The 25,087-nt window shown below is 37.6% G+C and overlaps 1 protein-coding gene across 4 annotated transcripts in view; it reads right to left on the reverse strand.

Moving 5' to 3' along the window:
• Positions 1-2,320: 2,320 nt before the first annotated feature.
• The window catches only part of MTT (microsomal triglyceride transfer protein), a 59,263-nt gene continuing 36,496 nt past the window's right edge, over positions 2,321-25,087 (reverse strand). For all 4 annotated transcript variants that reach the window (XM_071093264.1, XM_011749220.2, XM_071093265.1 and 1 more), the window contains 9 exons: positions 24,357-24,464; positions 18,868-19,080; positions 17,686-17,897; positions 15,427-15,524; positions 15,214-15,335; positions 13,511-13,738; positions 7,537-7,661; positions 5,407-5,577; positions 2,321-3,629 (listed from right to left, as the gene is read on the reverse strand). In XM_071093264.1, the coding sequence (XP_070949365.1) occupies positions 3,458-3,629; positions 5,407-5,577; positions 7,537-7,661; positions 13,511-13,738; positions 15,214-15,335; positions 15,427-15,524; positions 17,686-17,897; positions 18,868-19,080; positions 24,357-24,464 (1,449 nt within the window). In that variant the 3' untranslated portion in view covers positions 2,321-3,457. The remainder of the gene's footprint in view (positions 3,630-5,406; positions 5,578-7,536; positions 7,662-13,510; positions 13,739-15,213; positions 15,336-15,426; positions 15,525-17,685; positions 17,898-18,867; positions 19,081-24,356; positions 24,465-25,087) is intronic.

The raw sequence follows: 25,087 nt of genomic DNA on the forward strand, positions 1-25,087 counted from the left end.
AAATATTATTTGACCATAAAAAAGAATAAAGTGCTAATACATGCTACAATGTGTAAGAAACTTGAAACACAATGCTAAGTGAAAGAAGTCAATCACAAAAGGCTACATAGTATATATGATTGCATTTATATGAATTGTCCAGAATGAATCTACAGACACAGAAAGTAGGCTAGTGATTTTCTAGGGCTGGGAGATGGGTATATTGGAGGTGGTAGCTAAAGGGTACAGGTTTCTTTTTGGAATGATGGAAACATTCTACAGTTGATTATGGTGGACTTCTGATTCCATCAGAGGAGGAGACTGAACAACCACAGAGAAAGGGCAACAACTCTGTCAAGCACGGTGACTCACACCTATAATCCCAGCACTTTGGGAGGCTGAGGTGGGTGGATCACAAGGTCAGGAGATTGAGACTATCCTGGCTAACGCGATGAGACCCCGTCTCTACTAAAAATACAAAAAATTAGCCGGGCGTGGTGGCAGGTACCTGTAGTCCCAGCTACTCGGGAGGCTGAGGCAGGAGAATGGCTTGAACCTGGGAGGAAGAGATTGCAGTGAGCCAAGATCACGCCACTGTACTCCAGCCTGGGTGACAGAGCGTGACTCCGTCTCAAAAAAGAAAAGGGAGGGGGCAACAACTCTTAGCTTTATAGCTGCTGTCACATGTTTGTCATTTTCATAAACTACTGTCTGTATTCGTTTAGCAGCAAATCTTTAAAACCGAAAGCATGTGGGAAACATCCTATAGTGGGTTCAGAGAGCAGGTTCTGAGGTGAAACTACTTATATTTGAGTCCTGGTTCTTTCACTTTCTAAGTCAGAAAGTGTCTTCTGTGGGGCAAATTAAATGTCTTGTGTGCCCAATATTGTACTATTCAACACAGCAGCTTCTAGCCACATGCATCCACTGAACACTTGAAATGTGTCTCATCCAAATTGAGATGTGCTTTGTATACAAGATATATACCACATTTTGAAGATCTAATCTTCCCCCAAAAAGTAAAGCTTCCCATTAATAATTTTTATATTACTTACATATTGATACGATAATACTTTGGATATTTTGGGTTAAATAAAATATATTATTACAGTTTATTTCACCTATTTTGGTTTACATTTTTAAAGTGGCTACTAGAAATTCCAAATTACTTACGTGACTCATATTATATTTCTCTTAGTGCTGATCTATAATGCGGAAATAATGCTACCTGTTAAATATAGCTTTTGTGAAGATTAAATTAATATATGGAAAATGCTTTAAAATACCTTGCATATAATAGGCACTCAGGAAGTGTTAGCTTTAACACTTACTTGAAGGTGGTCAGTTCAGAGAAGCAGGGAGCGACTTGTCACAGGCAGGACTGCAACATGAGCCAGGGAATGACAGCAACACTTCACAGAAGAAAAGAAGCCAGGCTAACTTTAAGGCTTGCAGGAAAGACCTGACTGGACAGAGGCCTGGAGATTCGCATTGGGGGCTATACAATTCCCAAATAGGTGTCTTTTCAGAAGACAAATGTGTCTGTACGCTGACATTTGTAATGGAGAAGTAGTCAGAACTAGAGGACTGCAAATGAGGTTCAAAGTTATTTTTCTGGCTCCGATACTATCTTATTTTCAAATGTGGACTGTCACTCTACCCCTCTTCATTTTCTATCTTGTTTATCTACAAAGGAGTTACTGTTTGTCCTATGCTGCTGCTTTCTTGTTTCTTTGGAGCATGTTAGAGTTGCTCGGGATTGTCCATTCTCCACTGGGTGGGCAGATACTTGGCTCAGCAGCCCAGTAAACAGTTGGGAAATGGCCAAACACTAACATTCAGGGCACCACGGTCGTCACTGTTAGATAAATGATTACATTTCGCAGAGCTGGATGTGTTTTGTTAAACCTCACAGGGCTGAAGCGCCTGAGTCCACAGCATATTCAGCTTAGTACCCTAGACCAACTCACTTTCCCTGCGATGTCAGCATCTTTACAGAGTGGTTTCCCCAAGGCTGATGCTACCACCTACCATGTTCCACCCACCACCTTAGTTTCTGATTCCTTTCTTCCTTTATAGTAACATGAGAGTAAAGGGGTCGGTCCAGAGCTTTATGAAAATTGGGGTTATGGCATGTTTTCAAGCTCACAGGTCCTTAAGAGGTTTTGACTGCTGATATTTTCAGTGGCCCATTTTTCAAATGGGTCTGGTCTCCCATCTAGAGAACCTGGCCTGACCTATATTGCTGCAGAGGCTTAGCTGTGTATGTGTCTAGGCTCAGAAAGTGGCAGGAATGAGAAATATGGTGTTGGAAGTAATGAAAGACAAAAGGAATTCAATATTATTTCTATATATTTATTTTATCACACTTCGTTTTCAATTTACAACAAATAGTGGGCTAGCTAAACTTTCATTTCACGTGTGTGTGTTTAGTGGAAAATAAGCACCTGTCATTTGTTTTGGGTTTATCACCACATCTGTTTATTAATAAATATTTGCGAATGTTCAACATGGCTCTTTTAATTCATGCAAATAAAGACATTGTTTTCTTGATTTCATATTTTGGAAATCCATTTCTTGAAGCGATGTTCTCTTAGTCATCCTAGCTATTGTGCAGATTACGGTTAAGTGAACTAGAGCTCTCACCCCCAAAAAGTTGAGATAAAACGATTAATATATGAGGATGTCCCTTAGACGACAGTGTACCACAATACAGTCTCAAAAAGACACAGCAAAATAAAAATCAAAGGGAGTTTCTGAAATTAATTTTTCTGATTCCTCTGTCTTAAGTCCAATATTTTTGCAGGACTGGAGGTAGAAATCTGAATGCCTTTGGAGCAACCTTACTACATGGTCAGCAGAAAGATGAGATATTATTTCTATGTGCCTTCTACCTTAAGGCTTAATAAAACTAACAATAACAGAGACATAAATATTAATTCTTGAAGTTGGTGAATAAAAGTCTTTTAAAAGTCTTGTCGCTTCTCCCCGAGCCCCCAACTCCAAAAAAGAGAAAAAAAAAAGAAAAAAAAAACTTTTTTTTTTTCTGATTAGGGAACATGCTTGGTTTTCCTGACATGCTTAAGGAAGTCTTATCAAGGGCTTCATAACATTGATCAAAAATTGTTGAAACAAAATTAGGTTCTCCTTGTGTGGTTTTGTTTTTGTTTTTGTTTTTACAAACACTAGTTTCCTCTTAGAGAATAACTGTTCTCACTGTACCAAATGGGATTTGAGAGACGTACAAGAAAACTAAGAATGTTGTTGAAAGTGTCACATGATGATTCAAAATGACACTGTGGGTAGCATACTGCATATACCCAAATTTGATCAAACTGCAGTTTTTTGTAGCTTTTTACAAAAATCTTAAATACAGGTAAATATGTAAACGCTGTGCTCTCAGAGAGCAAGTACTTAGTCATGTCACATCGTGTCCCTTTCGGGGAGACAAATTCAAGTAAAATATCACACGTCAGTTTCAAAACCATCCGCTGGAAGTACTATCCGGCTGAGGGGCAAACACCACTTTGCACATCTCGGAGTTCTCTTGATGGAGCGGGAATTCACATCCTGCTAACAGGCTTTCTTTTCTTTTCTGAGAGACATAACCTCTGCCTGTGGACAGCCTTTCGTACTTTTTCTCGAATTGCCTGTACAACAACAGCAACAATAACAGAATTACACACACAGTTAAGTCACCCTACACCTCTCCAGCCAAGTTACTGAATGTATACTTGAAGTTTCTGTTCCAAAGTAATTTGAGAAAGGATATGAGTGTCAAAGGCTACTCCATGAATGGGTGATTTTCTTCTCTCTCTCTCTCTCTCTTTTTTTTTTTTTTTTTTTTTTTGAGACAGAGTCTCACTCTGTCGCCCAGGCTGGAGTGCAGTGGCGCGATCTCGGCTCATTGCAAGCTCCGCCTCTCGGGTTCACGCCATTCTCCTGCCTCAGCCTCCCGAGTAGCTGGGACTACAGGCGCCCGCCACCATGCCCAGGTAATTTTTTCTTTTTTTTTTTGGTATTTTTAGTAGAGACCGGGTTTCACCGTGTTAGCCAGGATGGTCTGGATCTCCTGACCTCGTGATCCGCCTGTCTCGGCCTCCCAAAGTGCTGGGATTACAGGCGTGAGCCACCGCGCCCAGCCTCATTTCTTTTTATACCAACAGAAACACTTCAAATACCTGGGATATGGGAGTCCTGCCATACAGTTTTCTAGAATGAAAGACTAAATTCCTTTCAGCTTTTTGGTGATGCTGTTACGCTTTGCATGCTGTGCTGTGTCTCACCCTTCATTCCAGAAGCCCCACCTTGGGAGCACTCTCCTTTTGAGTAACAGGCAAGCCCTGCTGGATTTAAGCAGAGAATGCGGACAGAGAAACATTCCAAGAGCTCTGGCCCAAGGGAAATGTAGAACCAAACCAATTAACCATGTGGGTGGGTTGGTGGTCACTGCATTTCAACCATTAGAAGGTTGGCTTTTTTAAATGCATTTGTGGAGGTTTATTCTAGATGTAAGTTAATGTAAGTTAGTGACAGCTTAATAGTTTAACTATAATGCACAATCTTTTATTCGGTGAAAATACAGCCTATTCATGTTTACATTTATATAATTGATGCATTTTTTAATATGAATCATGAAATGTCAGTAAAATAATGAAGGTGCTCAATTTTGGCCTACTTATCAAAGGAGATGATGTAAGATGTGGCTTGCTGTTTTAAGTCTACAAATGATCCTTATGGTTAGTGTAGGTCAACTACTATGAAAGGGTCAGTGCTACCTAGACCCAAAGCATTCTAGCTCTATGTGATAGTACTGGTACAAATAATGGTTACAAAATTCAAATGACACAGCATAAAGTTAAATGGAAATTATATCTTTGTATTTTAAAACACTAACAAATCTACCAAAAGCAATATTTAAGAAAATTCAGAATCCCAAACTCTGAAACTTGAGCCAAAACTTAAACAGGGTCAAATTGCTGTTATAGGGAATACTTAATAACTGCAAATTCATTTTTGCCCTTAAAGACAGTAAATGGATTGCCAGGTGTTTTATTTGAAATCTTCTGTCCAGCAGTTTATTGTGAAGATACCAGAAAGTAAATGTGTATCTGATTTTTTTTATGAAACTATGTGGCAACTCCTATGGCAAATCATAGGCCTTTCTTTCCTTGATAAATTGTTTCTAGATTAGAATATGATACTATCTCCAGAATCAAATGAACTAGTCATTAGATTTTTTTGGTACCCCAGAAATTGACTTTTTTTGGCCTTATCAATTATTCTTCTACTTATTTAAAGAAAATTCATCTTTCACTGGGTTTCTACTGTTTCCTTTTAATTCTGAAACTGAATGTTCTAGACTGAATGCAAGTTCCTGGTGCACTGGTGACGGTCCTGGAACATTACCTGAATGCTGCGTCTTACCTGAATGGAGCTTCATCCTTGTCCATCTGCATGCAAACTAAGAATGGGTACTGAGAAAACTGCACTGTGGAGATGAACTCCAGGCCTGCTTCTGTTTCTGTACTGGTTTCCAGGCCAGCTTTCACAAAAGAGGAGTCCACTGTGATGTCAGTGGTTATTACCACAGTCACCCTAAATATTTGAGAAAAAAAGAAAAAACCTGTTCATATTATATTTAATGGAATTGGACTAACAGTTATAATTTTACAGGATCTGAACTTATGATGCCAGTGACTGGAAGAAGACACTTAAGGGATTCAGAAGTGACCTGGATGTGCTCAGAGTTCTGCTAGTAACCAGGGCCTGGTGAGTCTCAGATATTGGGCAGGGAAGATTTGCTCTTCCCCTGAGCTCTCCCCTGCCTTCAGTTGCAGGTATGGGGAGTGCCTATAAGATATTACATTGTTTTGTATTGGCATAACAAAGACCAAAATGAAAACATTCTTGGAACCCAGTCCTCTTAGGAGATCAGAAATACTCAAGTTATATTAAAAGGGAGTCTAAACTTACCAAGAAGACAATTGATATTTATAGTTTTTGTTAACTATCTCTCTGTTGGCTTCTAGGCAGCTTTTTAATCCCATTTAATTACCTTCACCAAAGAATCTCTAGAGGTGTAAGCCCTTGGTTGCCAAGATATTTGAAAAAAAATATTGTGTTACAAAAAATCATTCTTACAGTGGGGCATGTACAGTGAGTAGGTCCCAGGAGGAATGAATATGGTGGGTCCTTTAAGAACTGGATAAACAGATTGCACTGGCTGGGAGTGTGCCTTGGATAACAATGAAAAGGATAAATAATTTCAACAGAAGTTTTACCTCTACTTTAATTGAATTGTGGACTTTAAATCAAACTGCGATAAATTATTTTCACAATTAAATCAGAGTTCTATGCCCATATTTTTTGACAGGGGTATTAATTTTTGCTGTGCAAATTAAAACCCCTGCTGCTGTTATGATCAGTGTAAAAGTAGGTCACAGGTTGTCTTAATCCCTGAATCACTTAGAGTACCTTCTGATGTCCTATATTCAGCAAAGGCTTAAAATATATTTTTTAAAATGAACAAGTGGAAATGGAAGACAGATTGGTTACACTATGGCTAATGGTAGATTCTTAAGGATACTGTGTACTTTAGAAAAAAATCCAAATTACTTTTTGTTGTTGTTGCTGTTGTTGATTTCTCTTTGCAAAGAATTCAATTCCATTTCATTTGGAAAAACTTCTGTCTAGAAAGTACTTTGGAAAGAGGTGAAAGATGACTGATTATGTGGGAAGCCCTAAGTTATACTGCTGAACCCTTTTATGACCAGTGTCATTTTTCATTCTGTGGTTCCTTTTAGTAACACTGTGGGTCACACTTCACATTAAATGTGCTATTGTTTGATCGCTCTCAGTTCCTTCATCTGTAGTTCAAAATGAATCAAAAATTTGATTTTATCACATATCTCACTTTTGCCCGAGTGTGTTTTTAAATATTAAAAAAGTAAAAATAAGTTGCATTTCTATTTCCTTTTTAAAAATTCTGTAACAAATAGAATACTAATAATTTTCATCTTCACACTAGTTCAAAGACATTGTTTCATGTTCAAAGTAAAACACTTTCATTAAATCTCACAGGTAGATTAGAAAAATTAAAGGAGCTTAGAGTATTTTATTTAGAAAAAGGAATGCTGATGAAAAGACTTAAGGACTCCTAACGTTTAATACTTAGTTTCTGCACAGATGAAATTATCTTCTTTATTTTTCCCCATTGAAGACAACAAAAGAGGAAAGTTTGCCTTAAAGTAAAATTTCTTCTTTTGGTGAAACACCGAAAGAAGATGAACCATCTGATTCACAGGGCATCCTGTCTATGTATGTCTTTAAAAGCAGGAAAATTCTTGGCTGAGTAGTGTTAGGTTCTGACCTGCGCATAAGAAGCTATGGACAGAATAACTTCCTGTGATCAGTTCCAACTCTATCATTTTATGATTACAAATAGAAAGCATAGATTTTGAAAAGTCAGAAGGTTAATTCCCAAAACATATTTCTGAAGTTCTCTGCATATAGTATTATATGTAATTCATAAATGTATAATGCATAAACACTGACCTATTTTTCACTCGGGTTTTAGACTCACGATACCACAAGCTAAACTCCATTGCACCTGAAATATCAATAGCTAGACCACCCTGGACCTCTATATTGGCTTTTAGTCCAGATTGTAACTGAAGTTCCTAGAAGAAAAAAAAAAACAATAATAGTTATAAAAATAATAATTACAATTTAGTTAACCCCCTTTCTAATGGCACATTTGACCTCCTGCTGTAGATAATTCCATTTGAATTGCGTTGATGTTGGAGTCTTTCTCTAGGCTTGGAAACATGCTGTCCTAATCCTGATCACCAGAAGTAGACTCTGTTGATTTGCTGAATTAATTAGTAAATTAAAACACCAGAGTAATGAAGTGCCAATTAAGAAGGATGTTTTCCTTCAATCATTGCTACACTTTGAAAGGAACAATTGTTCTCAAAGTGTGTTTCTGTGAGGAACAGCATTAGCATTGCCTGGGAACTGGTTTGAAGTACAGATTATCAGCTCCCCTTCATACTTATTAAATTAGAAAATCTGAGGATGGGGTTTAGCAGTCTATGTTTTAACAAGTCCTTGTATGATTCTGATCCACCTAAATTTGGAAACTTTTGAACTAAGGAAAATGACGTCATCTCCATCAGAAATCTAGCTGTGGCTTTTTGTCCAGGGAAGTAAGGGGAGGAGGTTTGGATCAGGTGATCTCTCGAGGTCCCTCAGCACTTCTCTAGTTATGTGCTGTGTCAAATACAGTCAACTGCATCCTGCTAGAAAGTAACAGACAAGTTTTAAAACTCCCTGTGGAGTGTGTTTGTCCGTTAGTTTCCAAGAGGAACTTGTTACAGGGCTACCTTTGCCCAGACTGAGTATAATAAAATCCAAGGATGCTCAAGTCCCTTATATAAAAAGGCATAATATTTGCATGTAACCTACACCCATTCTCCCACACACTTTAAATCTTCTCTAGATTACTTATAATAACTAATACAATGTAAATGCTATGTTGCTGTTATGCTGTATTTTTAAAATCGTATTAATATTTACTGTCGTTTTGCTTATTTTATTGTTCGGGTTTTTTTTTTTTTTCCAAATATTTTTGATCTGGGGTTGGTTGAATTTGATGAGGAACCAGCGGTTACAGAGAGGCCAACTGTATACAAGTTCCAGGAACTGCTTACATCCAACTAGAAAAAGAAGGCAAAGCAATTTAACTAAGCCTTAATATGCTGCTGTTTGACATTTGAAATGACATTGAGTTAATGGTCAAGTTCAACAAGAACTCAGTAGCATTTTTCAGAGGGACAGTAATTATTTACAAACATGGTCCATCCTGAGCAATTTTGTGGTTGTCTGAAACCCATTGTTTTGTGATGTTTGCCTGCATTTAGCCTTTAAGTCTTGCATTTTTTTTTTTTTTAATGTATGTTAGTTGAGGCGATGTTGGCACAAAACTTTTTAGCTGGATTGGAATCAGATTGCCTGGGGACAGTGTTGAAAGTGATAATGATTTTGAGAAAAAGACTCAGTATTCTTAATTTTGATATTCCTCCAAAGATCTTAAATTCCTGGCAACCGGCAGGATGACTAACTTCTTTATGTAACTGCCCTACTCAGACCAAACAAGTCATGCATTTGCCAACTATAACTGCCATGATTTTACTTTCTAGAAAGGATTGTGTTGATCTCCTTGAGTTCTCTCCACTTTCCAAAAAAAGGTGACAGGAAATCCCAGGCAAAGGACTTGGTTTACAACCAGGTGTACTAAAAAAGTACGGTTGTGGCAGGAAGCTATTTTCAGTCTGAAGGACACTCTTTGATGGAAGTATGAGATTCTCAGCGCCATGCTCAGGACACATTAGGAGACAGCCCTAAGGATACTTAAAGAGACATTTGGTATAGAACAAAATATGGCTGAATGGGATGAAGGGGTTGTCTCCGGCATTATAACTAATGTGATGGATGCAAACTATCCTGAGGAAACCACAATAGTCATGTCCACATTTTCACCTATGCCTGTGAACTACAGGACCAAAACATGAGAGTTAGGTATGTGTATGCAAACATGATTGTTCCCAAATGAAAGCTATGGTATGCCTCGCCTCAGAAGTATTCCTTTCTTTGCATCTTTTTCTCTCTTCCTAATTTGAAAATTATAATCTCGGTCATCCACCCAGTCCAGCAGAGGCCTGTGATGTGGACCTTGGCCTTCCCACCAACCATATATTAAACGGAAGGTAAAATACACCAAGTGCCATCGAAAAGGCCATTTCATGGCTGTTAGACAATGCACCTTTTGTGGGGTGAGAGCATTTCCATTGCAAGGTGGGTTATGAGGAGTGCCTTGGATTTCTGGGAAAAGTCCACTTCTTTACACAAAGGGTCAATAGAAGAGTGTGTATGTGCAAAGAGGAATTTTCTTGAACCCTCTTATAAAGATAAACCACTGACTCCTGTAGAAAAACAAAGTACTTTTTCCTTTTTGAAAGGGACTAAGCCACATGGTGCTAATTTTTAAGCAGTATAAAGTAAGTGGAACTAACAGGTTTTGAGTACCTACTGTGTGCCCAAAGCTCTATAAAGCTTTGATGTCTCATTTAATCCTCATACCAATCTTCCATGGTAGGCATTATATCTTAAGATTGAAAGGAAAAATCAGTCTCAGCGGCTACACATCAAGCCAGAATAAACGATCCAGCTGTCTGTAGGGTGAAGACATTTCTTTCTTTCTTTGAGATGGGGTCTTGTTCTATCACACAGGCTGGAGTGTAGTGGTGTGATCATGGGCCACACCAGCCTCAGCTCACCCCTACTTCAGCCTCCTGAGTAGCTGGGACCACAGGCATACCCCACTATGCCCAGCTAATTTTTTTTAATTTTATTTTTTGTAGATCTAGGGTTTCACCATGTTGCCCAGCCTGGTCTCAAACTTCTGAGTTCAAGGAATCCACCTGCCTTGGCCACCCAAAGTGCTGGGATTACAGGTGTGAGCCACTGCACCTGGCCTGTGTGAAGACTTTTCTACTAATATTCATAGCTATCACAAGCTCATAACTCTCTTTTGTCTTCTGGTGTACAAGAAAGCCTGTTCTAAGAAATATTTTAAAAGAGAGAGAGAGAGAGAGAGAGAGAGAGAGAGAGAGAGAGCATAGGTTTATATCCTTATTTGGCCCAGAGTGCATATCTATTTAGATTCTTTCCTATGAACTAGAGGAAAAAGATATTAGAACTTTGTATTTGTAGCTAATGTGACCGCTTTGATTCTCTTGGTCCCGTAAGTGTTTCTTATAGCTCAGATGCTGACATTTTGACAACTCATCCCATTGCTTCCATTTAGGGAAATATGTTCTTTACTGGCTAAAGAGGATCCCCCTTATTAAACTGACTTTATCAGACATCTTTCTCTGAAGAGTAATCCAATTAGCTGAAGAGAGAAAGTGTGAGCAAGCACACAGTAATTCCATCTGCCCTAGTGGCTGTGATGGGCTACCCACTGCCAACATTTCCTTCAGTGTCAGCACTTGACCTAGAGTGGTATGTGCCTCTGAAGCTAGGATGGCATTACTGGAGTGCTCTGCAGAGCCAGGGGGCCTCAGACAGCTTAATTTGTATAATAACCTCAGATCTGCCAAATACTCCAACCTGACACACAGACACTGGGCTATGTTTAATAGCTAGGGGACAATCTTTCTCATAGAATATGCCTTGCCTTAGCTGCCCTAGCTTAGTGAATAGAAAAACTGTACAACATAATCTAGATCAGGGATTGGCAAACTACAACCAGCAGGCAAGTCTGGTCCACTGGCTATTTTTGTACATAAAATTTTACTGGAACACAGCCATACTCATTTGTTAATGTATTGCTGATGGCTGTCTTCACTCTACAGTAACAAAACTGAGTGGCTGCAACAGAGACCATGTGGCCTGCAAAGCCTAAAATATTTACCTTCTACCCTTTACAGAACAAGTTTGCTGACCCAGGTCTAGATTACTCCTCGTGGTTTTACACCCCAATTCAAATTCTCAGGCATTGTTTATGGATGGCTAAGCACATACAGCAGGTGTTGAGCTGTCCTCTGTGTCTTAAAACGTGGACTACTTTTTCAGTACTTGTGCTGCCTTTAGATGATTCTTTCATTAAAACTGGAATTGTGCAATGTAAAATTCTGATATAATTTGAGAACTGTTTTTTTTTTTATGTGTGACTTGAGGATTAAGGGATACAAGAGGCACTGCTGTTTGTCCTTTCTACATTTGTATTGACAGAAACAATTTTGTTCAGATACCCATTGAAAAACTATGTTCACAAGCTTCCCTCTCAGCTAGAGGTAGCCATGTAACACCGTTTTGGTCCAAAACCTAGACAGGGATTCCAAACAATTCTTGAAAAAGAGTCAGACTCTGTGACCTCCTCTTATCCTTCCCTTCTTCCGTCTTGGAATGAGGAAGTGGTTCTGGAAGTGGAACAGTCATCTGATAATCACAAGGTGACAAGCATGAGGTCAAAAGTCACAAGTAAGAATGGCTGAGCTGAAGGAAGGCAGCTTGAATTCGGATGATACCTTAAGTTTTCCATATTAACCCTGGACCACCTACTTCCAAATGTTTGTTACACTATAAAAGTCAAACTATTTAGTTAAGCCACTCTAAATTGCTTTTTGTTTTTGTTCTATACAGCTATCCTGAGCTGATACGAGGAACAAGAAAGATAGAAAATTAACACTGTTTAATCCCAAGTAATGAGGTTTTGGAGGAGTTTTAATACAATCTAATATCTAAGATGTCTCCCAGCCCTTAAAATCTATGATTTCTCAACCAGAATCTAACAAATCAGAATCCTCAAATTATCTGGCAAACAACAAAGCTGATGAAATCTTCAGACCACCTGCTCCAGGTGCCTCACTTTACTAGTATGAAACTGTGTCTTAAGGCTATTAAGTAACTGCCCAAGAGCACATAGCAAGAAGGTAATGGAGGCAAAATTCAAATGTAGGCTATTATCCATTAATGTATTAAAACAATAAAGCAAACTTTACAAGTCAATCCAATCATCTGTAAATTATTATTTCAATCTCCTTATATATTCTCAATATAAGTATGACTCAGAGTACACAGTGATCACTTTGATTCCCTATAAGATCTTATTTAGCAAATATTTCATTGTTTATGTTGCTATGCTTAATGAAGCAGGAAATAAACCAAACTATTAAAGAAAAATTTTAAGCACCAAACATTCAAACTCAAAGGCTATTCAGATTAACCCTCTTCTGTTTTTCAGAAAATCTAATTAGGCAGACCATCTCCATACCACAGTATCTTGGCCACTTAAATCTTACTGCACCAAAGATTGTACTGTCATTTTTTGGTACAGTAGCTTAAGAGTTTGGGCCACAAAAATTGAAAACCAGTTTGAAGAATGTGACTCAAGAGAATGAAAGTACTCCTATACTCTAAGAATGAACACAATTTTCTAAGATTTTATATACATGAGACTTGTGGGCAAAGAGCCTTCATGATTTCTTGCGTGTGGCTCATGGCCGTGGTTGCTTGTGCCTCTACTAATTTGGCAGGGTCAAAATGATGCACTGTACGCATCTTCATCATCACTGTCATTACAAATGTCATCAGTGACTTATAAGGCCACATAGTTCAGCCTCTGCCTTCAGGATAAATATCACCTAAGCCCTCATGCCTGAGAAAGCCAAGTGAGAAGACAATGGTAGCTCTATTCTCTTGTGTCCTAACCTTTCTTGTTTCTGTTAGCATCAACATTTTCTCTTTGCCTCAAATTAAAGGCACTTATTAATCATCTAATAAATGAAATTATAACATATCTATAGTAAAGGAGAAAGGGCAACAATACCAAGGGCCAAGTGGTTGGAATATGAGCTCCAAGATGGGCACAATTTTGTCTTGTATCCTCCAAGAACCAAGCATATTTAAAACATGCCTGGTATATTTTAGGGACTCAATAATACTCACAGACTGAATGAATTACCTGAGAATGATCTATTAGAAGAATAAGTCCTTTCACCACACTGATAGGGTCGCCAGATGCTGACAGCATTTTGGACATCAAATCACTGTATCCATTGAAAAAGGTGACAGGTCTGAGCTGAACATCAAAGAGGATGGCTGACATGCCAGCATAGGAGTCAAGGTTCTCCTCCCCCTCGTCAGGGGTGGCTGCGATTAAGGCTTCCAGTCCTTGGGCTTCAATAACTACCTGCAGAAAATCAATATAATGTTCATGATGCAAGCTCCCTGCCTGCTCTGTAAATAATGGTGAAGCTTCTGAGCTGCAGCTAGAACTTCTCAAGGGGCCAAAAACTTAAATATTTGCAACAGCTAAAAACAGAAAATAAAACAGACAAAAACCTCTATGCCTGAATATAAGGTGGGTTAGTTTTTTATTTAATCCTCACAACCACTCCTTGAGGTACATATGATATTACCCATTTTGTAGATGAGGCAAAAAAAAAAAAAAAAAAATCTCAAGTTTACTCAGCTAATATATGTCAGAGGCAGGACCCATACCCCTTCTGTCTGACTATGAAGACCATGAGCTTTCCATTTTATGATGTCATCCTAGAAACTCTTAGTCTTTCCAGGACTGTCATATACCATTCATCAGCTATCTTGCAGAGCATCTAAAAGGAGATGGAAAGGTGTTGGCAGAGTCATTCTGAGGCTGCTGCTATGTGAGGACATGGTATTCTCTAAACCATGACTCACCCCATTCCATGTCAAACTTTTCTCCCTAGCCAAAAAAAAAAAAAAAAAAAAAAGTCGATAAACACCATGAGGGGACTAACACCCTTATTTCCACCAAAAATAGGAATCCTACATATTTTCTGTCCTCCATACCCAGCCCTTTAACTCCTGAGTGTTTTGCATTTCAAAGTACATATCAGAAAACAGATGGTGATTCCTCAGGACAGAAGGGCATAGTATTCTGACTACAGTACTACCAAAAGGTATAGTAATATAAGATTGATAAAAACTCAAGTTTTTATAGCATTGGATTATTTAAAAAACTTAAATGGCTGTATTTATGAGGTTATAATTTGATGTACATAAAAACTAAAAAGAAAGTACATGTCATTATTAGGAAGTCTTTACAGACCATCACCTCAATTTGGTTAACACTAAAGGGATGGAAGTCAGCCAACTGTTGAATGCCTACATTTTATTCTTTTCTCTCCTAGCAGTGTTGGAGAAATATAGATTGACCCTTTAGAGCGTCATATTCTATTATGAAAGGTTTTATTATGGGGAATCAATCTCTTCATAGAAACACCCAGAAAAGGAAAATATATTCTAGAATTAAATACTTGGGGGTGAGAGTGGGCTAAGAAATATATCTGTGAATAAAAATAAAATATTATTTTTAAATGTTTATGTGAGAAATATTGGTACAATTTCAGTTTTTTGAATATGTGCACCTTTGAAAAGACAAATGGACATTTGGCAAGTTCAATGGATCAAATTACTTAGGTTTCAAGTTCATATTTGAAACGTTCTCTGAGTGACTATAAACCATACAGCCTCTTACAGATAAGGGAATCTTGGGCAAAATAAGACAGAGGCCACCATTAACTTATACATTCTATAGCATTACCCACAGTATATATGTTTTATTTTACCTCAGCCTGATTTCTTGCATACTTTATTAAGCAAAATCCATGAGAAGTGAGTTACCTGGCTACCATGAAGACCAGCCTTCCCAATGTACTGAAAGATGTTCAGGTTACTTCTCCTTAGAATGCCAGAACCCGAGTAAAGAATGTCTAGGCTGTAAGTAGACGCCGAATGGGGACTACCTGATGACACACAATAACTGTAATTTAATAGCAGTTCCAGCAATGCTAAGTTGTGGGGTACAGAAGGAGAACCTCTTTTTGGTGTACATACGTTCTATGTAGCCAGTGTAGGCCGAAGAAGATCCACTCCTGGAGAAACGGTCATAATTGTGAGCAACCATTTCCTTCAGAACTCGACGGACAATTTTGCTGCAACATATGAGGGGGGAAAAAAGCTGCACATTCATTGTAATGACTGTTTCCCAAGTCAAATTTGGAAAAAAGAAATCCTCAGTGGAAAAAAGAGGAAGCCAAATTTTCCTCATGCCTTTCCAAGAACCGGGGCAGTGCCAGCTGGCGTGGTAGCATCAGGATTAGGGCTAGCCCCTTCATTACTCAGATATTTGAAATTTAGTTTGGTATCAAAATGACAGCAAGGCAAGGGTGTCCAGCTTTGAGGTGGCTTAAGTTGACTAGTAGACACATTTCAGGCATGGCAAAATTCGTCATGGCTTTATTGTTAAATAGTGCATACACTTAAAGGAAAATTGTGCCAAACTGGAGAGGTTGCACAATATTTCTTTAAATGTTTTTCTTCATTCTCTAATAGTCTCTTTCACTAATGACATATAACAGTACATTTCCAGTATTTCTTCTATATCTGTGAAGTTTCCAATTACAGAAACAGCTCAGTAATACCCATATAGAAACGACTGTCTCCTCTGGAGCAAGTCTTAATCCTTACCCCATGCCTCCATCTTGTTGTCTAAGTAATTGGTGTTAAGATGTTCATTTCTGATTACATAACATTAATCATATCAGTAATAGCAACATTACGACAACACAGCAAAACATCAAAATAATCAACTATAGAAATCTGGTCCTAGGTCTGAGGTAGAAAATAATTGAGGGGAAGCGATGGCATCCTGAGAAGTTTCCCCTCCAATATCACTAGGTTATAAGATTTTAGCCTAGAGAAGCAAAGATGAGGAGGGTCATGACAGCTGTTCTCAGATATTCAAAGGGTCTTCTTGTGGATGAATGACTAGATGTATTTTGCTTTGCTCCCGGGATAAAACCAGAGCCAATAGGAAGATTTCACCTTATACAAAGACATAATGTTGAGAGTCTCTGACCAACACTGGCACAAGTTCCCTCAAAGATGGTGAGCTTCCTGTCACCGGGAGAGGGAAGGAAAGTCTGAATACCACCTGCTGGGAGACTATAGCCCTACAGTGGAGAGATGCCAAGCAAGGGAGCCTTTAGTGTTCCTCCCCACTCTAATGTTTTTGGTTCTGAGACTCTGACCCATAATGTTGGTGATACTTTCCTCACAATTTCTAGTCTGTTCTCTACCCCACTGTCTCCTCTTTCCAGGTCCCTGAAATGCTAGGGCCACAAGACAAAGGCAGCAAGTACACCCAGGATCTCCTCCACAGGGTCGCATAAAAGCAAACAAAGAAATGGAGGGAGAAGCTAAATGCATTCTACTAGAAATACATGGCTGCAGAGAGGCTTGGCTTCTTTTCTCACCTGCTCTCTTCCTCTTTCCTGAACATCCTGCTTTTATCTCTGCTCTACTCACATCCATTTCTTATGTCTTCCTTCAGTCTTAGTCCTTGTTTCTCTTTCTTTCAAACTCTTAATGCCGTCTTTTTTCATTTTTTTTCTCTTTATTTTCCACCCTTCCAATCTCTGTGGTGAATGCTTAAATCTGATCTTTCCTGGGGGTAGTGTTCTGCATGTAACTCAGAAAAAATGAAACTTCCTTCTCTGACCCTCTAATTCCAGGGAGGAGGCACCTTGGCGGAGCCACTTTGCATTTGGGAGGAGTGACTTGGGAACTGGAAGGAAATTAATTCAGCAAGAGTTATAGAGTGATGAACTCTACTGAATGCACTCTTTAAATTTTGAATCATCTTAAAATGTAGGCAGTGCCTAAGATTTTAAACTTAAATGGGAAATTTATTTGATCTGTGATAAATGAGGTTTCAAAAATTCCTAACACTCGAAATGTTACAATAAAAAACCATTTGGTAAGAATTTACATTGTTTTGTTGTACGTATTTTAAAAATCCTGTTGAAAATGCAGTTAGCTTTTAAAACATTTGGCAATATACACTTTCCAGACTGAACAAGACAACCCTAGTAAAAATTATACCCAGAGTTCCCACTCATGGACTCATAGTGCCAAACTGAAGTTGTTTCATCTGGTCCCCTAAATAGCCCTATTATGGGAAATCTGGCACTCTTTGGTTTTATGCAACGTAACCCTGCATAATGGCCACATCATTATTACTAGCTACATGGGTACCACATGAACACACAAATAAGCTTGACTACACAGAGAGACATGTGCAATATATTATACCTTGCAGGCATTTCAAAATGTAGGATGTCTTGAACAATGGCGAGCATGTATTTATTCATTTCTTGGGGAAGCTCCCCAATAGACAGCAGGATGTTCTTGACTTCCATGTAGGATGGATTGTTATTTAAAATGATAGCAGCTGCAGTAGTGCGCACAGTCTTTTCGTGAACTTTACGGTTTTGGTGGTATATTCTGTTCAAGGTCTTTTTCACCTGTTCATGAGATATTCAAACTCAGTGCACATCTAGATATTTTTTAAATGGACATTTCAGCAGGAATAGTGAGTGTTCATAAAAATATATATGTGTTACTACATTTCTCAGATTCCTTTGTGATTTGGTGGGGGCCACGTGAGTAGTTCTGGCTAATGGGCCATTGACAGAATCTATGAGGATCACTTCTAGGCTGAAGCCATTAAGAATGCCAAAATAATTGCATTCCATTGCAACAAGTAACTTCATAGATTATTAGAACTGCCTAACGATATGCAATATGTAAGGATCTACACTAAGCATCTATATTTATTTAATTCCATTTCCCCTTACCTTTTACTAACTCCCTCAAATCCTGGCTTTGCCCTCAGATATATAGATGTTAAATAAGTCACCCAAGAACAAACAACCAGGGAAGGACAGAGCCAGAGTTTATATGTAGGTCTGTCTTTCTCAAAAGCGTGTGCCCCTAACCATCATGATTTGCAGCCACCAACTTCAACACAAAACTGGTGGGCAGGTGCTTAGCTACAAACTGGAAACACCATTCTCGGCAGATGGTTTATCTTGAGATTTGTAGACATTGTCTGCCCTGACAAAGGTTTAATTTAGTTGGCTTCCTGAAACATGTAGTTGTAGTAACAAACAAAGTTATATTTAAACCAGGATATTTCAGTATTGAAAAATGTAACAGCATCTTAAAACTTATAAAAGTAAATATATTTCAAAAAAGAATTTGTTTCTTAAAATAAGAGAATATGCTTCAATATTTACGCTTCAGGATATAGGATGTTACCCTGTGAGGATATTTAGAGTAGCCTCAAATGCAATTTTAGAGTTATTTTTAAGCAGGAGAGAAGACTATTTGGAGAAAATATAGAGTGACTTGAGAGGAATTTGCATTTGACTCATGTTCAGACATGCTTTTTTTTTCTTCTGTTAATGTCACAAATATTCTCAGAGATTTTACCTCATCAGTTATGAAAGGGAGATCATATCTCTGGAGAGTAGTGGTAGCCAGGTGGCTGATGGGCCCTTCTCCTGCTTCTGCGTACTTCAGAAGACTTGGGATGCCTTCTGGAAGCAGGGCATTCTTCAAAGCCAGCAGATACATCCTGGTGTCCTCTTTTTTCTCTGCTTTTTCAAGTCCTCCCAGGATTAACTTCTTAGCTTCCACTACTGCCTGAAAAATCATATACCTTAGATATATGCATGACCATACATTGAAGAAGACTTGGGCAAGACTGGCTTTATTCTTGGGTCGAAGAAAGCAACCTACAGTTTTACAAAGTTTTGCATTGGTTGCTTGACTGAGGCACACAGTGGAATAAAAGCAAACAAGTAAAGCCTGATAAAGGTGTTGTGCTTTTTTTTCTTTTTAAATACATATACATTCTTAAGAAGCAGTGAGTATTATCAATCGCTAAAGCAGCAATTAGATGGAGCCTTAGTGTCACCATGCACCTTTCCTTAAGTAAAAACTCGGGTGAGACCTCTTAGAGCTCAACCATAAGGTCTGGCTCTAAATGTTTTAAAAGTGCTTGTTTTTACTTAATTCCAAATTTAATTAGTGCTGCAATATAGTTTAAAAAATATTTCTTAAGTACCTCCTATGTGGTAGGTACTTTACTAGGTACTTTTCAAATACATTCTATAATGAGAGAAGTCCTTTTGTCCTAGTATGAGAAAAAGGGGGATGAGTGTAAGTTAATAGTTTGATGGGAAAGCAAATTAGAAATAGGGACATCTGGGTTCTGGTCTTATATTTGCCACTACATATGTTTTAGAGACTTCAGTTTCATGTTTAAAACAAAGATTCTTTGGATGACAGAGCCTAGGCTGAAAAAATTTTTTTAAAAATAAAGGGTTTTAAGATCTAATTCATCCACAGGATTCATAACCTCTGAAATTAGGCTACAAGCACACACACACACACACACACACACACACACACACACACACACACACGGGGTTGGGGAGAATGAATGATATGGGGAAGAGTGGAGAAGTATTAACAAAAGGCTCCCAATAGAAGGGAAGATGCTAAACATCACACTTAATCAGAGAAGTGACATTTCTCAACTACCAAATTGGTGAAAAATTCAAAAGTTTGCTACCATATTTTTTAGGTGAGACTATGGTGAAGTAGGCCTTTTCATAAATTGCTGATGAAAGCCTAAAACGGTACAATTCCTATGAAAGATAATGTGACAAAAACAAACAGAACTGGTTTTTGACAAGCAACTCTATCCCTAAAGCTACATCTCAACAATAGCAAAAATCTGTGCCTGAGATTAGTCACTTCAGTATTATTTGTAATAGCAAAATAATGGAAGCCACTCACATGACCATTCATAGGAGATGTTAAATAAAACATAGTCCATAGACACAATGGAGTACTAGGCAGTTGTCAAAAGGAATGAAAAAGATCTCTATGTAGTGAATATTTTCATGATATATTAAGTGAAAAATGTAAGATACAAAAAGAGTATATGCAGAATGATATATTTTGTGCAAAAAGGTATGTAAATGTGTGAACATCTGTTTACTGTTGCAAAAGGAAACATAGAAAGAATTTTTTTTTTTTTAATCAGTGATTTTGTTTACCTAGAGGAAGTAGGTGAGATTGGGGGAAAAGCATCAGGAAGCGAATGAGAACTCTTTGATAATACTTTTAAAACAGTTTTGTCTTTTGAACCACATTACTATTTCACATGTTCAAGAAATAAAATTAAATCAACAGGATGAACAATTATCAAAATTCAATTTAACCAGAAACAAATGAAACCAAATGTCTATCAACTTGTTAATATGACTAAACAGAAGAGAATAAAAAAGAATTAATCCAAGTAACTTTTGAGCATAAAACTTTGTACATATGCAATGGAATATAGTCTAAGGACAAAAAGAACTATAATAAAGTCTTGAACTTTACTTAGTTTGTTTCTGTAGTAATACTGGTGTAGCAATTCCAAAAAAATATTGTGTATGTTTTAGAATTGAGCAGATGAATCAATATATTGGTGTTCTCGAAAACCACATTTGTCACAGTGGGAGAAGGAAAATATAATGATGAAACGAGGGAAAAAAGAACCTATAGTGTTGAATTAGAATTAGAATTAGAGATAGCAGTGGGAATTCACAATTTGGTAAATACATGTATTTTTTTTTTCATTGTAAGATACTATTTGCAATGGCACTCAAGTAATAAGAAGTAAAAGTATTCAGAGGTAAATGTCAGAGGTCTGCAAATTACTGTCAAATTATATAACTAAAATAAAACAGAAAGAGATAAAGCAAAGATAAGAATATGTTAACAACTGATGAATCTAGATGAAAGATATCCGGGTGTTCATGGAATTGTACTGTTCTTACAACGTTTCCGTAGGTTTAAATTTTTTCAAGTACAAATTCAGTGAAAATAAGCAATTAGGATGCAGGGAGGTCAAAACATAAGCAAAAGACAAACATAAAAAAGAAACATGTGGCATAGTACTGGTTGTGCACTTGTCTAGCCACCATTCAGACTGTCACAGGACAGTAGCTTTTATGCCAGTAAGTTCTGAAAGGCTATAGAACTACATAGGATGGCAGATACCTTTTATATAGTATGCCTATAGTGTGCCCAGTAGCTACCTTAAATTTGTGCTTATTTAATACAAGACATCATTTTCTTTCCTTCCTTTCATATATCTTTGATTTGGGCAAAAGATAAATGAGTGTTCCACAGCAGAAAATTCAAAAGAAAAATTGAACCTTTACTACAGTTGTTCGGTAGTAAATTCACTACAGCCAAATCTCATCATCCTCAAAGATGAAAAAAAAAAGTTTGCGCAAAAACATGAACAAAACTGAATGCCAATGATAGTAGATGGTCTGCAGCTACCTTCAAGGTAATTTTAAAGATGTGATGAGAACCAGGCTGTCCATTATCAGAAGAACTTTAAATTTGATCGTTTGCTCTGTTTCCTTATGCTACATGACTTTCCTAGGTAACCCCAGTCTCTTTCAAGGTTTCAGCCTCTCTCTATTTCTGACCCTAACTTCTCTCCTGAGCCATAGGTGAATATGGACACCTGTCTGTTGGACAACTGAACCTGGTGACCCAAAGGATTTCAAACTTAACATGGCCAAAACAAACTAATAGCTCTACTCTCCTCCCACCCCCCAAACCAGGCTGTATAAACCTTACTTAAGTGGTTGGCATCACCATACACCTGGTATCCTCAACTGAAAGCTTTAGAGTCACCTGGATTCTTATATCTTTCTCATTTCCCACATCTTATCAGTCACTAAATAAAATGGCCCTTGAATCTATCTCCTCTCAGCCCCCTGCCCCTACATTAATTCAGACCTTTACTAATTCTTGCCTAGGTTATTGCAAATGCTTCCAGTCAGATCTCAGTAACTCTAATCCAGTAAACAATCAGTCCACACAACATCTTGCTTCTGTCTTAATAAAAAATCTGAGTATGTCATTCATCTGCCTAAAGACTTCACTGGTCTCTTGTTTCTGTAGAATGAAGGCCAGACTCCTTAGCTTGTTATTAATGAAGATCCAGCTCACCTTCCATCTCTATTCTCATCTTTCCTGTGTCTCCATTCTCACTTATCTGCCCCCAGAAACATACATATTTTATGTTCCAACCCCACAGAATTTCTCACTTTCCCAAGAATACCAGGCCCATTTTGACTTTGGGCCTTTTCATACATTGTTGTATGTCTCCCAGAACATCTTTCATTCCATACTTTGACCTCTTCACTTAAAAACCTCTTCTAGACTAAGTTTAAAAATTGTTATTTTGGTGGAAACTTCTCTAGCACACTCAAACAGAAAACATTGCTGCATCTTCTGTATTGTCTGAGTACTTTGTTTATATTTCAATATTATTTATTTGTTTATATTTGATAAACAGACTAGGAGTTCTTTGAGGATGGTAGAATATTTTACGTATATTTATATTTGAGGATTAGCATCATGCCTTACACAGAGTAGATGCTCATTAAATACTGCTGAACAGATCTTTCGATATGTGGGTTTTATCTTTAGCCAAGATATTTAATACACGAATAGCTGAAGTAAATCGGCTACTCAAATAATTACGGAAATTGAAAAATATAAGAAGTAATGCTTCCCTAATATAAAAATAATAAATTTAATTTCTGCCAGAACTTAATACGTTCATACTCAAGCTTTTTCAGTACTACTGGTTTTCAGTGATCTTTTTCATACTTAATGTATATTCTAGTTTTGGCTTGCCTCTTTTGGGACTATTTGGTTTCAAGAACATTTTCCCTACTATTTTTAATAGCAAGCACTTAGTAAGCAAAATGATATATAGTGCTGTCTGAGGTAGAAAAAATGCTGATGGAACACTGTATAATGTGGACAGAAAAAAGACTTACGTTTTTATATATTTAGCATCTTTATTTGCATTATAGAAAGACGGGCTGTGTTAGACATTAATCTATTTTGGTTTTCCATATTTAGTTATACTTAAAAAGTGTTTTTGCTTTTTGCTTTTTAGTAAGAAAGATGTGAAAATTGATAGTCCACTCAGGCAAGTAGAAAAGCTTTAGGCAAATGAAATTGAAAATAAAATATAAAGTTCTCTGTGATTAGAAGTAACTAAATTCCTACTATCAAAACTTAAAACTGCAAACCACACTTACTATAGACAAAGTTCTGCTCTAGGAGATAGCCTTAGAGTCTAATATTTATCTGAAAACAAGAAGTATATCATACACACCATTTAAAACTGAATACATAGTGGGTACTCAATAAAGTATATGGGTAGGGAGGTTATCGTACTTTCACTTTTTAGGAAGTCTTTATTAAATATTATCCATGTACCGGCCGGGCGCGGTGGCTCAAGCCTGTAATCCCAGCACTTTGGGAGGCCGAGGCGGGTGGATCACGAGGTCAGGAGATCGAGACTATCCTGGCTAACATGGTGAAACCCCGTCTCTACTAAAAATACAAAAAACTAGCCGGGCGTGGTGGCGGGCGCCTGTAGTCTCAGCTACTTGGGAGGCTGAGGCGGGAGAATGGCGTGAACCCGGGAGGCGGAGCTTGCAGTGAGCCGAGATCACGCCACTGCACTCCAGCCTGGGAGACACAGCGAGACTCCGTCTCAAAAAATAAATAAATAAATAAATAAATAAATAAATAAATAAATAAATATTATCCATGTACCAGGAACTGGTAAGCAATTGGTGTTGAAAAAAACTGAGTTCCATTTCTTCATGGAACTTACATTCTAGTGAAATGGAAATATGCAATAAACATAATAAGTGAGTGAATTGTAATGTATGTTAGATGGCAAAAATTGCTATGCAAATAAGGTAAGTAGAATAGAGTAAAGAGAATTAGTAGTGCCAATAGTAGGCAGCATGGTGAGTATCAAATAGGACGATGGTGTAGAATGATGTAATACATGAGATTGGATTTGCACTTACTTTGAGTTTGCAGCCTTCGTTCTGACACAACTTTCTGACAAGTGTCCCAATGATGATCATAACAGTTTCTCTGATGTCACTGCTCCCAATAGAACCTTTGAACTTACTCTATTAACCAAACAGGGATAAAATAGGTTACCAAGACATTTAAATATTTCCAAGGAACACTTTTAGTTAAAAAATAAAGTAACCAATACATCCTTGGGAAGTATTTTTATGTTTCTAGATTGCAAACTCAGAATTTTGCTTTTGAGACACTTACACATTTGCTATGTAGCTTTGAATTGAAGAGTTAATCCCCTTTTCAGGGATTTTTAACCTGCGATATAGGGAATTCTTAACCCTGGAGGTTTATGGATTGGATTCATTGGGTCAATGAACAAAAAATAAAAGTGGGGGAGGGGTTATAAAATTTTATGTATGAGTAAAAAGGGGCTTCATCACTTTTATCAGATTCTCAATGGGTACATTTTCCATAAAGATTATGAACTATTCCACTAGATCATAGGTAAACAAGTGCAATTAAAAAGAAAACATTCTTGGACACAAGAGAAGTCTAGCTTTCATTTTCAATATAAATCTTTAACAGCAGAAGAATTGTATCTCTTCAATGTAGGTATACTAAGTATCACGAGAATTTTTGAAGTCGAAACAAATCTTGTAAAATTGATTACTGAAGCATAACCCAGACTTCTCCCCTCTGAAATTCTGTCCTGTGCTATATAACATGA

The sequence above is a fragment of the Macaca nemestrina genome, chromosome 3 (assembly GCF_043159975.1).
Source record: "Macaca nemestrina isolate mMacNem1 chromosome 3, mMacNem.hap1, whole genome shotgun sequence".
Classification (NCBI taxonomy): domain Eukaryota; kingdom Metazoa; phylum Chordata; class Mammalia; order Primates; family Cercopithecidae; genus Macaca; species Macaca nemestrina.